Source organism: Chenopodium quinoa, unplaced genomic scaffold (genome assembly GCF_001683475.1).
Source record: "Chenopodium quinoa cultivar QQ74 unplaced genomic scaffold, ASM168347v1, whole genome shotgun sequence".
Taxonomy (NCBI): Eukaryota; Viridiplantae; Streptophyta; class Magnoliopsida; order Caryophyllales; family Amaranthaceae; genus Chenopodium; species Chenopodium quinoa.
The window spans coordinates 6505951-6518431 of NW_018743292.1; the positions used below are offsets into that span (position 1 = coordinate 6505951).

At 32.9% G+C, this 12481-nt stretch overlaps 2 protein-coding genes across 5 annotated transcripts; one reads left to right on the plus strand and one right to left on the minus strand.

Moving 5' to 3' along the window:
- The first annotated feature begins 1287 nt into the window (after positions 1-1287).
- On the plus strand, positions 1288-9905 carry LOC110736699. Of its 4 annotated transcripts, none has more exons than XM_021916996.1 (15): positions 1288-1747; positions 2511-2573; positions 2684-3112; positions 3978-4059; positions 4938-4996; positions 5194-5250; positions 5372-5466; positions 5809-5951; positions 6325-6408; positions 6586-6702; positions 7810-7895; positions 7991-8097; positions 8241-8332; positions 8414-8490; positions 9022-9905. In XM_021916996.1, exons 1-15 carry the CDS (start codon positions 1595-1597, stop codon positions 9523-9525), a joined length of 2148 nt encoding a protein of 715 aa, XP_021772688.1. In that variant the 5' UTR covers positions 1288-1594; the 3' UTR covers positions 9526-9905. The 4 variants fall into 4 exon arrangements, with proteins under 4 accessions (XP_021772688.1, XP_021772689.1, XP_021772690.1 ...); XM_021916998.1 differs by having other exon boundaries at positions 1290-1747; positions 5809-5888; XM_021916997.1 differs by lacking the exon at positions 4938-4996 and having other exon boundaries at positions 1289-1747; positions 5189-5250.
- Positions 9906-10335: 430 nt separating this feature from the next.
- Positions 10336-11961, minus strand: LOC110736035 (zinc-finger homeodomain protein 4-like). Its single transcript, XM_021916192.1, has one exon. It carries the CDS (start codon positions 11228-11230, stop codon positions 10496-10498), a length of 735 nt encoding a protein of 244 aa, XP_021771884.1. The 5' UTR covers positions 11231-11961; the 3' UTR covers positions 10336-10495.
- Between the last annotated feature and the right edge of the window lie 520 nt (positions 11962-12481).

The window sequence follows — 12481 nt, forward strand, 5'->3', positions numbered from 1 at the left end:
TTCTAAAAAATTATTAGAGCGCTTTGTAGGATTAGTATTTTTTAGAGCGTTACGTATAGGATTATGCCATGTAGGATTGTTATTTTAAAGCACCACATAAGATTAAAATTAAAAATTTAAATTTATTATAAAAATAAAATACTATCTTTTTAAATTGAAAATTTTATAAATAAAAAAATATTATTAAACTTTAAAAAAATGAAATTCACGTTCAATTGATATTTAAAAAAAAAAATGGATTAGATAAAAAAAAATAATGAAAATATGACTAGTTATTATAATAAAATATTTTATAAAAAATACGAATAAAAAATGAAATCACGTTTGACTAAAAAAAAAATATCAGGGTTTATCAAAAAAAAAAAATCAGTTTTAAATTAAATAAAAAAATAAATAAAAAATCATTGAAATTAAAAATATATCCTTAAATTGTTCATCATTTATCATTTAAATTGGAAAATGAAATTTTAAAGTTTATATTAATAAATATAAAAATTTATCTTTTGATATTAGGAATTTCATTTAAATATATAACGAATGAGAGAAAATTCACATTTATTTTAAAATAAATAAAATAAAAATATTAAATGATAATATGATATACTATGTACAAAGAATAAATAAAGTAACAAATTTTATCACAAACATAGGAAAAAAATATATAAGTTGTAAAAAAATACAAACAAACCGTGTATCGCATGGGCTTCATCTAGTCTAGTCTACTAAAAGACATACCAGCAATGACACGTGTCATCTTCTGGTGTGTCCTTAGTTTGTTTTGTTATTTTTTTTATGCTAATAAAATAATTCCCTAATCTTATACAATATAATCACTTAAAAAAAAAAAGATTTGGCATATCTTTAACACAAATATTTATATAGCTATAAAAAAATTATTAACATAATTTTAATCATTCTACATCATTTTATATCTAACATATCTTTTGTAATCCTTTATTATAATCAAAATTTGTCAACTATATATTTAGAATGTTTATAAAAAAAAACTAATAATTGTAGTTTAATAATGGTTATTAATAATTACCCTGGCACGGGAACTAACCTAATATTTAATTCATTTCTCTCACCTAGTGGAACCACCAAAAATCATATTTTATCAATTTCATATTCTCTCACATCCCATTCTCTCAACTACTTTTGTTTTTTATTATTTTTTATTTTTTCACCTACCCCACTGCTTTCATATTTTATTACTCTCTAAAAACGGAGTGAGTATTAAAATAATCAATGGTCTACCTGAAATTGTAACAAAACCAAACATAAATGATCTCGTGCAATTCGTGGGCTTACCCGCCACGCAATCAACATTCCGAGGTCAGACTTCCCCTCTTTTTCCTCTCTTTCACTCTCATCTGATTTCTCAACTCCCAGAGTTTTTTTTTTTAATATTTTTTTTAAACCCTTGATTATCTCCTCATTTTCCTCCTCAACTTTCTCTCTCCTCTATTGTTGATCACAAATCAACCTTCATTTTCCGATGATTTTAGGGCTACAATCATCATCCAATTGATGCTAAACCCTAGCTCATAATTCAGCAACAATTTGGGGAAAAATTGATTGAATTTTCTGTAAAATGGATCCTGAACAAACGTTTATTAGGGTTCAGGAGAGGTTTTCACAGATGATTACGCTTAGAATTCGAACTGCTCTTGAGTACTTTTATCTCTTCACCGCTATTACTTTGTTCGCTATCCTTGTTGTTATGCACGCCAATTTTGTTCAGCAGGTTGGCAAATTCCTTCTTCTTTAAGCTCAATTTAATTTCGAAATTTGATTAAATTTGAACTATACGAACTGTTTGTTGAATTTTTGTAATCGGTTGTTTTAAGTAGGAATTATGTAGTAGTGTTCTGAGTTTGTCTTTCTGATTCTTTGATTGATTTTTTATTATCTTGAATTTCTGGAAATTGAATTCAGTTTAAGTTAATGCATGGTTAAACGATTCAATTAAGTATTTCTTTGCTTTTTACATAATTGAATTGAATGGATTGAAGTCAATTCACCTTGTATTGGAATGATATACTTCATCCGTCGGACCGGCGGACCGTACCTAGATAATATGCCACATTTGATCGTAGTTATTTTCTTGGAATAGAGTGAGTGAGAATACTATGAATGTTCTTCTTTGTTGAACTCGAATTGTAGCATACTATTGCTAGAAAGTGGCCTATTATTTTGAGACTTTTCAAATTAAATATGGTTGATCATGTTCGGAGAGGGAGTAGTTGTGAAATAGACAGGTTCTTGAGGCACCTGTTGTGCGGGCGTAGCTTATACATATAGAATTAGGAAAAGATGATACTATTGTATGTCTTTGCTGATTTGATCAAGGAAACGGCCGAACCTGAATGTGCTGGATCAAAGTCCTATTTTGGTGCTTTAAGTTGTTTTGTATGATAGGAATCCATCCTCATTACCGAAATTGAATCAAGATCTACTGGTATTCTTGATCTTGTATGTCTTTGACTTTTGGGTTTAAAATTATGCAGCCGGGCTGTTCCAGTGAACTCTCTGGAGTGCAAACAACAGAAGCACAGCTTATTTTCGTCAAGGTAATAAATATTGGTATTTAATGGTGTACAACTTAATTAAAAAACCATTTCTTTGATATGTAGGCAGTTTTTCCTTTTTGCTTATGCGTATGCTCAAACTGGTGATGCAGATTACTGGAATTGACCTGCTAATTCAAAAAGATTCTGAACCTAATTTTGAAGATATATCTCGTGGACGAATTCTTAATGATGAACCTAGACCTAGAGAGCCAGATGCCCATGACGACGAGTTTAACTTGTTTGCCGTGAACTACTGGTTTGGTTGGATTACTTCTGGTGCTAGGAGGGGAAAATTGAACTTCAAGTTTTGGAAAAATTATTATGAATACTCTGAAACACAGCCAGAAACTATCGTTGATGGTAGGGGCTCAAAGTTAGCTGCCAATGATGGTAGAGTTGAAAGAGAGGAGCCATCTGAGACCTTTTCCATGTTTTCAAAACAATCTGCAAGAGCAGTCATCTTACACTTTTTCAGAAAGTGGCACAGACGTCTAACATTTATCTGGAAACATGGGACACGTTTGTTGGGAACTCTTTGGGTATGTGTTTGGTGAATTCTGCTGGTGCAAAATATTGCTTCTTTAAATGTTTGAGCGTCTACCTGGAGTTTTATTTCAGTTGGTTCCTGTGAATCTTTAACTTCTAGAAACATTAGCATATGACCTAAAAGCTCCATATGATGGTAATGATGATTTGTGAGGTGTGGCATACTTCATATGTCATTTCATCGAATTTTGATGAAGTCATGTTTGATAATCTGAAGCGCTGATAATAAGGTCAAAATCTCATGATATATGCTTTGATTGTATGAACATCTAAATGAAAACTTCATCCACCTTTGCCATGCAAATTCATGACTGATGACTTTGAAAATATAAATTGTTTTTATTTTTTATTTATTTTTTTATTGGAGCTGGAAAATTTCTACAAGTATATGACAATTCCATATATCTAGCTTTTTTTTCAGTGAGCAATTGCTGAATGTATTTGTATACCTATTGCTTGATTGCATTATTTCCTTGTTATTTAATAGTGTTAGACTCCTCAACTTTGTATTCCATTGTTATGTGTATAACCTTATGGCACAATGTTTCCAGTTCTATAATACAAATATACAATCATACAAATATACAAGTATAATGTAGACAGCTTATAATGTACATATCATGTATTTTGATATATAAAAAAAAAAATCAATTGAATAGATTAAACCATAATTTATATTTTCTTATAGTCATATATTAATATTTCGTTCAGTTCTATGGCACATATATGGTTGATGGTCTTGTTCTGTAGATGGATTAACTCTTCCTGAAATTATGTATTTCAGTGTCCTTTAAATGTTTGTGATTTTGTTCTGTTAAACATTTTTTTTTATGTTGCTGAATTGGATTTCAAGTACAGAACATTGCAGGTATTCGCTTGAATCTTGACATTCCTAAGTGGCTGCATATTTTGCACTTGGATAGGCTCAATTTGCTTGCAGGTAGATTGATTTTTACTTCAGCTGAAATTGCCAATTCAATTTTAATTTGTATGGATAATAGTTTTTTTCAGTCATTTGACTTAAAAACATTCGATGCATAACGGGAACTTTCAAGCAGAGATGTGATGTGAAGCCTTAGAGAATTTTTTTTTTTTTTTTTTTTTCCCTTTTTCTCCTCATTTTCTGATATATAACACACCAATAGTCTCCCATATAGTATTTGAAGGTTGAAAACAATAAGATCATACCCTCAAATGCATAGAATATCTCACGCATAAGAGGACTCCTGGCAGGTGTTGTTCCTTAATATCCTTTCAGAAATAAGCACTTGTATAGAGATTATAGACATGTTTCAAGAAGGGAGTCTTTTTATGTTTTCATTACTTATATTAGGAGCTACATAACGTTATCCTAGATAAGTAAGTTGAAAATGCTGAACGCTATCAATTGAAAGTGAATGCATTTAGGGGTTGAGTATTTATGAGAGTTGAAGTAATATCTTTTATATGGTTTGTCTTCTTAAAGATAAAGTAGAATGAGTTAAATGTTTGGAAAAACAGAATTGTTGTATTAGCCACTTCAATTTAACATTGAGAAAGCCATTTTAAAGAACGCATCATTAGTGTTGATTCCTTCTTATTGATTGGAAACAAATTGTAGAATTTTTAGTTTTATGTTGAAAATGTACTATAGGAATTAATTTTCTTGTCAAATCAATGCTCTATTTCTAATTGCTCATTATTTTCCTCACAAAATTTATTTGTAAAAGTTACTTCTTCATGTGGTTTATGGAAGTATATAAGGATAATATCATTTTATATTATAAGTATAAATGTTGCAACATATTTAATAAACATACCTTTTTGTAATCTATATAGTTCTTGAGCAATTAGCTGCCAAAGTTAGACTTCAAAAGGCGAAAATAACGCATGAAACGGTGGGTGTATCATCTTTTACATGTGTTTGTCATGTCTTGCTGGTCAATTTCCCTTACAGAATTACAGTAGCATTCTATGGATTCTTAGGGGCAAGAGAAATGAAATACTAGGCTCTTAACAAATTGACATGTCTCTTATAATGAAGATAATTCCTGTTTGTTAAATTTTCTAAGTTACTCTAACCTTCTCAGTGCAGTGGCTTGAGAGGAAAATCAAAGCATTTGAACCGTCATATCTCTATACTATGGAAAAGGTGAGTTCAGTTTCGTTTTCTTATGCACTCTCCGTTGTATTATAAATTTGGAACAAATCAGGTAGGTAGAGTTGTGGTGCCAGCTTAGTTGCTAATTTTGTTATCTGTTGTTTATCTTTAGGGGTATTTCTTGCTTCCTGAAGAAGCTAAATCTCGTCATAACATTCGGACTGCTAACATAAGCATATCTGCTCGGCATCACTGCTTTGGTAACAGGTGATTATTATTCTATCTTTTTTATAGCTTATTTATTCTCCTTACTCTTGTTCTGTTTTATTAATTTTTTATTTGCTTCTATTCCTAAGTACTCTTTCCCATTGACTCATTGAGTGCTGAGGCCTATGTACCCCTACTCAATTGACATAATGAGCAACATTGGATTAATTGTATCAAAATTATTATTACTTGAAAATGTACCTATATACTGTTTCATGTGACTAAACTGCTAATATGCTATGACTTTGAATTTTATTGGACCTTGGGGTTCAAAACCAGGGTGATAACAATTTGTTTTCTCTCTTTTATTTTTTCTGGCTTTACCAAATCCTACCTTTTCAGGTGGCAACAACTTCTCATAAATAGAGTGGTGGGATATGACACTATTCTGATGAACAGTTTGCTAGATGCTCCTGGACAAGGTAGAACTCAATATACACTACCAATGTTATGCAACTGTTCAGATTTCAATACCAATGCAATAAGTAATTCCTCCTTAATACCTATGCACAATTTTAAAGGACTATTATTTAGGCATAGAGCTCATGTTTTAGCTGTGAATATCTTGAGGCAGCCTCTCCAGTCTCCACTAGTATCAAGTTGTAAACTTGTAACAGTAAAATCACCTTCATCTGGATCTCGCAAATGATGGAATCTTGCTAGGTTGTTTTCAGGATGTGGCATATGTAGGTATAAATTATTTTCACATCTATGCCAATCAATAACTAATACTCATCCTAAAGGGTATGGGGTATGAGCAATGATTTGAATGGTGCTCGTAGTATAAAATGCCACATTACTTTTCTCACAGTTTGTAGTGTTCTTAGCAGAAGTCTTTACATGCTAATCTCTCTGCAGGATACCTATATAACTATCAGACGAAGGAGTTTTACAACCTCAGTTATGCCCATGAACCGTCAAAAAGCTCTGCTACTTTTGAAGGTTCGTCTTCTGTGATAATCAAAGTCTGGTCTTGATCTATTTTCTCCTAAATCCTAGTGAACTCCTAATAGCTTGGTTACATCAATTATGTTGATCCTGATATATATTTTGTGATCGTAGTTTTATTGTTCTACTGAATATCTGTTGGTTCATATGCCTTATTTTGTTTCTATGCAGATTATCTGGTAACTAAATGTGGGGTGCTTATGATGTCACTCTTTGTTTTCTTCACAACGACCATGTCAGTTTCATTTACATTGAGAGAGACACAAACTCGCATGCTCAAATTTACAGGTTGGTTTGCTTTCAACTTCATATACATTTGTAATGAACTGATTTTCTGGCTTACTATTTTCTGATTTAATAATGCAAGTAATAAACATGAAAGCTTCAAGATTGATTGATAATGGTGGAAGGGTTACAAAGGATAAGTTAATAGCTTAAGGCTATTACTCTAAAAGAGTGAGTTTAGCTCACAACTCTCCAAAATGGCTTTAGGCCATGACTCTCTAAGGTTTCCCTCAATACAAATTTCTGCTCCCCTTCTTCTTTCTACTCTCTCTCTATATATACTAAACACTAAAGCTAAGGACTCTAACCTACTATTACTAGAATACCATACTACCCCTTCTTAGGTTAGTCTATTACAACATTTAGCAAGATGTGTACATCAAGTACTGGCATATGGCTCATTGTTGATTCTGGAAGCTTGCTGATCTTGAGATCTATTTCTTGTAAAAGCCATGATACCTGTTAATGAACTACTGTTGTCATAATTGCGTCTATACTATATGGCTGGACCCTTGCCTGATCCTCCAGTCTGCAGTTTGTTAACACTATCCAAATAATTACATGTCAGAGGGGGGAGGTAAAGGGAGAGGGTGGGGGTCTGGATGAGATGGGACTTGGTCTTCAAGACTTGAATGGGAGCTGTAGAATGTAGTAAAAATTGATGGTTGCCGGTTAAAGTATGTGACAATGGCTTCACCATGGTTATGATGCTCGAAGATATGAAGAAAAGATGACCTTTAACGATCTTAAACTGCAGCAATTAACAAGGTCTGGAAGTCTGGACATTAATGATTAGAGACAATCAAATTGACTTTTGGTTATTTGAATTGATGCTTGATGGCGAGAAAGAGTGAGAAGAAAACGAACGAAGGAAAGATGCTTAGATGTGTAATTCTGTCCGGTTCCTTCACCAGAGTCCAGATATTATATTGAGCCTAAGATTGACTAGAGATTTTGATGCTAGATTGACTAGAAATTTTAAAAACTTTGGGTTCAGAATTGCCACTACTGTACTTTTGGCTCTTTCCTCTTTGATTCAATATTTAAGGCCCTTGGGCATGGCTGATAGGTAACAATCACTTAAATTTTTTTTCTCCAATATGAATGCAGTGCAGCTTCAACACCATGCGCGTCATCGACTTCCGACATTCCAGCTGATATTTGTTCATGTCATTGAATCTCTTGTCTTTGTGCCTGTAAGGATGCTGCTTATTATAATGTACATAGAATTCTCAATCCTTGAATATGTTCATTTCTATTTGCTGCTGATGGATTTCATTTAACATTACAGATCATGATAGGCATCCTATTTTTTCTGTTTGAATTTTATGATGACCAATTACTGGCTTTCATGGTGTTGATATTGGTATGGCTGTGCGAGCTTTTTACCCTTATTAGGTAAGTCTAATGTTGTTTGCTACCAGTCTTCGTCCTTCTTCCCTCGTAGCAAATTTTCAGGAATTTATATGCTCTGTCGCTCGTATTTTTCTTTACTTTATTCTGTGACCTTAACCATCTGAACTTTTTTTGGGCTTTTGTAGTGTTCGTACGCCAATATCAATGAAGTTCTTTCCACGCTTTTTCTTACTCTATTTCTTGGTGTTCCACATTTACTTCTTCTCATATGCATATGGTATGATTACCTGTATATACTTATTAATTTTCCCATATCCCCTATCTTTAGTTTTGTTTAATGCACTCTTGTTTCTTGCAGGTTTTTCGTACTTGGCCTTATCTACAACTGCAGCATGTATGATGCATCTTATCCTGTATTTCTGGAACAATTTTGAGGTAAATAATATATGATGCCTTCTGGAGCCTAGAGCTAATATGTGAACATGATGACATAATAATCTTTGAAACCATAATATACTGTTCTTTGTCATAGTTATGTGCTTGTCTCTCTTAACTACTCTAACCGTTCCCTAAAAGAGTTAACGTCTACTATTCACAGAAAAAAAAGCGACAAAAAGTAGAGTGAAAAAGTGGGTGAGTGAGTAGGCTTCAGGGCCAAAATTTGAGAACTACGCATTGAATGCACGTGCTATAAAATACCAGATAGGTTGAAGGGAGCATCTAAATTTTTAACAAATTCGTAGATGTGTGTGTTGTACCAAATGTGTATTCATGCAGCAATATGGCCGTATGGAGTCTATGGACAATGAAATTAAAGGTAGCCCTTGGGGTTTAGGCTTAATTTCAATCTGCTATGCTTATATTGTTATACGCCTTATAATTTCTAGTCTCTTGCATTTTGTAGCTGCTTCTTATTTCCATACTTGGATTTAGTTATATATAAATATATATTTTTTTTAAGTCCAGGTCCCTGCTTTACAAAGGTTTTTGCAAAGCCGTCGTTCACATATGCAGCAGCACCCAGATTTCCATATAACCTCCTCTACTGTATATGCCTCTACGCTGCACATCACCCGGTTGAATACAAGAAATCCTGGTCCAGCCGATATGGAGGATGCTTCTGGTCCTGGGGTCTCAGTGCTTAGGCCTGGTGGTAATGTTCCAATGCCGCCTCATGCACAGGCAGCAGTTCCCGGGCTTCAAGAACAATTGGGAAATGCAAATCAGCAAAATGAAAATATGGGGGAAGAACCTCTTCCAATCCCTGAACATGACCTTCGGCAACCAGAAGCTGGTCAAAACCCGGGAAATATGAATTCCTTTAGCTCGTTGTTGCTATGGATTCTTGGAGGAGCACCTTCTGAAAGCCTCAACTCCTTTTTTTCCATGTTTAGAGATATGAGGGATCAAACCCAGTTTTATACAGATTCTTCTAGACAGGAAAATGATAATGCCGAAAATGCTCAATAGTGGTGAAGCAGGTGAAGGTAAATTTGGCAATTGGTGAATACTGTCATATTTTGAGCTATATCAAGATATTGATCATGTTTACAGAAGCAGAAAAGCTTCCACGGATGTCGGTTTCAAATGTAAATGAGTAGTAAACAAAAGGGAATAGGCAAGAAGAAGCTATGTTTCATGTACGCTGAGATTGTGGTAAATTTGTCTTAGTGAGGAATTTTTGCCATGAGCAGAGGGGTTTTGTAAGAAATAGTTCCTCTCTGGTCTCAGGATCTTTTCTGTAACTATTGCTGTAAAAAGATGGTTTCTATTGTGATGCAATATTATAAATGTAAGTCATTATAGATCAATTTCAGTACATGGTCACTTGTTTTTTTCGAAAGAAAAAAAAGAGTGATGGCAAATTAAAGTTTTTCATTTTTTGAATTTTTTTGGACTGAATTCCATAATCTGTGTTTCCAATTATCCGTCAAATTTCCCCAAATTTTCTCCACATTTCATCTACTTGTATATTATATGTATATTTTTGAAAAAACAAGCTGAGAATCAATATTTTTCAATTCCCTGTTAAATAAGTTAACATTAATTCCCACTTTCTGAAAGATTTAATTTTTAGGGCTCACGGATGTTGAAAAAAACTACTCGAGAATACAAAAATTCATGATTATCTAGGAAATTTAACAATGTGTTAAAATTGATAGCATGTGTATATATTCACACGTACATTAACTTGAGTAATTCCAAAATAATTGATATTATGAAGGAAGAAATTAAAAGTCGATAACTTGCAAGTATCGTATACTCCCTCTATCACTCAAATAACAAAATCATTTTGAACTATCTTATTTATAGACAAAACATCTAGATAATATAATAGCATAAAAAAGAGTGACAAGGATTCTAGATGGTAATTAAAAGAAAGAATTCTAAGCTAAGTTAGAAAGTAGAATGATTTAACCCATTAAAGAACCAAGTAGCCTTACTCATTTAATTTATCAGAGGAATCACTAGCATCATGATCATTAAGAGTAGAGTTAGTGCCTTTCTTAACAAAAAGGTACTTGTTATTGTGCATCCAAATCTTAAGCACTCTCCTCTTAATCCCAACCTCTTGGCAAAATTGTTGCACTAATCCTTCATCCACCCTTTGTATCTTCCAATTTGTCTTTTGAGCAAATCCCAACATTTTCTCTTTTTGTTCATTTGTAAATCTAGTCCTATGTCTCTTCTTACTCATTTTCATCCCTTCTACCATTATTTGTTCCCCATCATTCTCTGATGGCGTGGCCGCGGGCCCCACATTTAGACTAGGACTATTGTGGGACCCGTGCCTTGCTGTTAGGGCAGTAACCTTATCTTGATGACATTCTTGTACTTGATTTTTGGTAATATTACTAGTATTACGCTGGTAGTGGTAATATGATAAATAAGTATAATTGTTGCTGCCTACGTGGGCTACCTCCACCTCCTCCTTACGATGGAAGTTGCGGTGGCAGCCGCATGCTGAGCACAGAAAAGCGTCGTTGTCACCGGAGGGGGGCATAAACTCGCCACAACCATCGGTGGAGTGGGATCCAAGGGAAGCTGCATGATTCTTAAGGCATTCCTTGTACAGTATCATCATCTCTTTGGAATTGCTACGACCATTTTCATATTTCTTTGTAGTTAGAATAGTGTTGTGTTCATCACCTGCTTGAGTGCTTGAGTCACTCATAACTTTCTCTCGTATGCTCTAATAACAAGATATATGAATTTGATGTAATAATGCAAAAGCTGGTTTTGTATATGGATAATTGAACATGTATAAAAACTGAAGAAGAAATTAATGGAAGTGATTATTAATATATGGTTTTGAATTGGGTTTGTATATATATATATACGAAGTACTTATTACTTGGTAACTAACTACAAGTACACTTATATCTATACTATATTGTTTTATGTTGTCTTAGATATAAATAGCTGGTATAGATGAAATAGTTTTATATGAGAGTAGGAGACTTCTTTGCTTTGCTTGTAATATTAGTTATCATTAGCATGCACTAGGTCTATAGAGGCGCAACAATGTGCCACTTTGTCAATCCTGCTTCTTTTTTCTTGTTTTTTTTTTTTTTCTTTGCACCATCTTTTCTTGTATAGTTAGGTCTTTTTCTCTTTACTTTAAAAAATAATATTCTGTAAAACTGAGTTTTAAATAGTTAAGGTGAAGTGTGTTTGGTTGAACGGTAAATTGAAGTCTAACAAAAGATTTTTAAAAGTACATTTGAGTGAGTAATTATACAAAGTATTAGTTTATTGTTGCCTTAAATGTGGTGCATCATTGGACTTCTCAAGTGTTGGACCTATATATGTTATATATGTGTATCGTTTTGAATAACATTTTACTAACAATCTTATAAGTACTTATATATTATCTGATCATTATTCAAAAAAAAAAAAAAAAAAAAAAAAAAAAATATTATGTGATCAAGATAGCTAATCTTTATGTTGCCATTGTAGTTTATTCCAATCAACAAGATAGATAAACATAATTTTTGTACATTATGTCATATTATAGCTTACTGAGTTTCTACCACCGACTTGAAAGTTGTTTTCCCTTAACAAGGACTCATAAGTGAACGTTTCTTACATATGATTGCTCATATACTGTTGTTATTGACAGCTTGATGAACTTTCAAGCAGAAACTAATAGTGCAATTAAGTGACTAGTTCCTTTCATAGTGTCTACTAATTTACTATGAAAATTAGTGTACAACGATTTCATCTAATACTTACTAGTTCGTATTATGTAGTTCGTACTATGTGATTACAGTGTAACCATTTAGGTTCTCTTACATATAGAGTATATTATTTCGATGTAACAGCATGATATTCCAAGAGATACTTGCAAAGGTAATGTTACTAATGCATATATGTATATTTTATTTTATTTTTTTGGTGAAAACTGATGCATGTATATTATTGC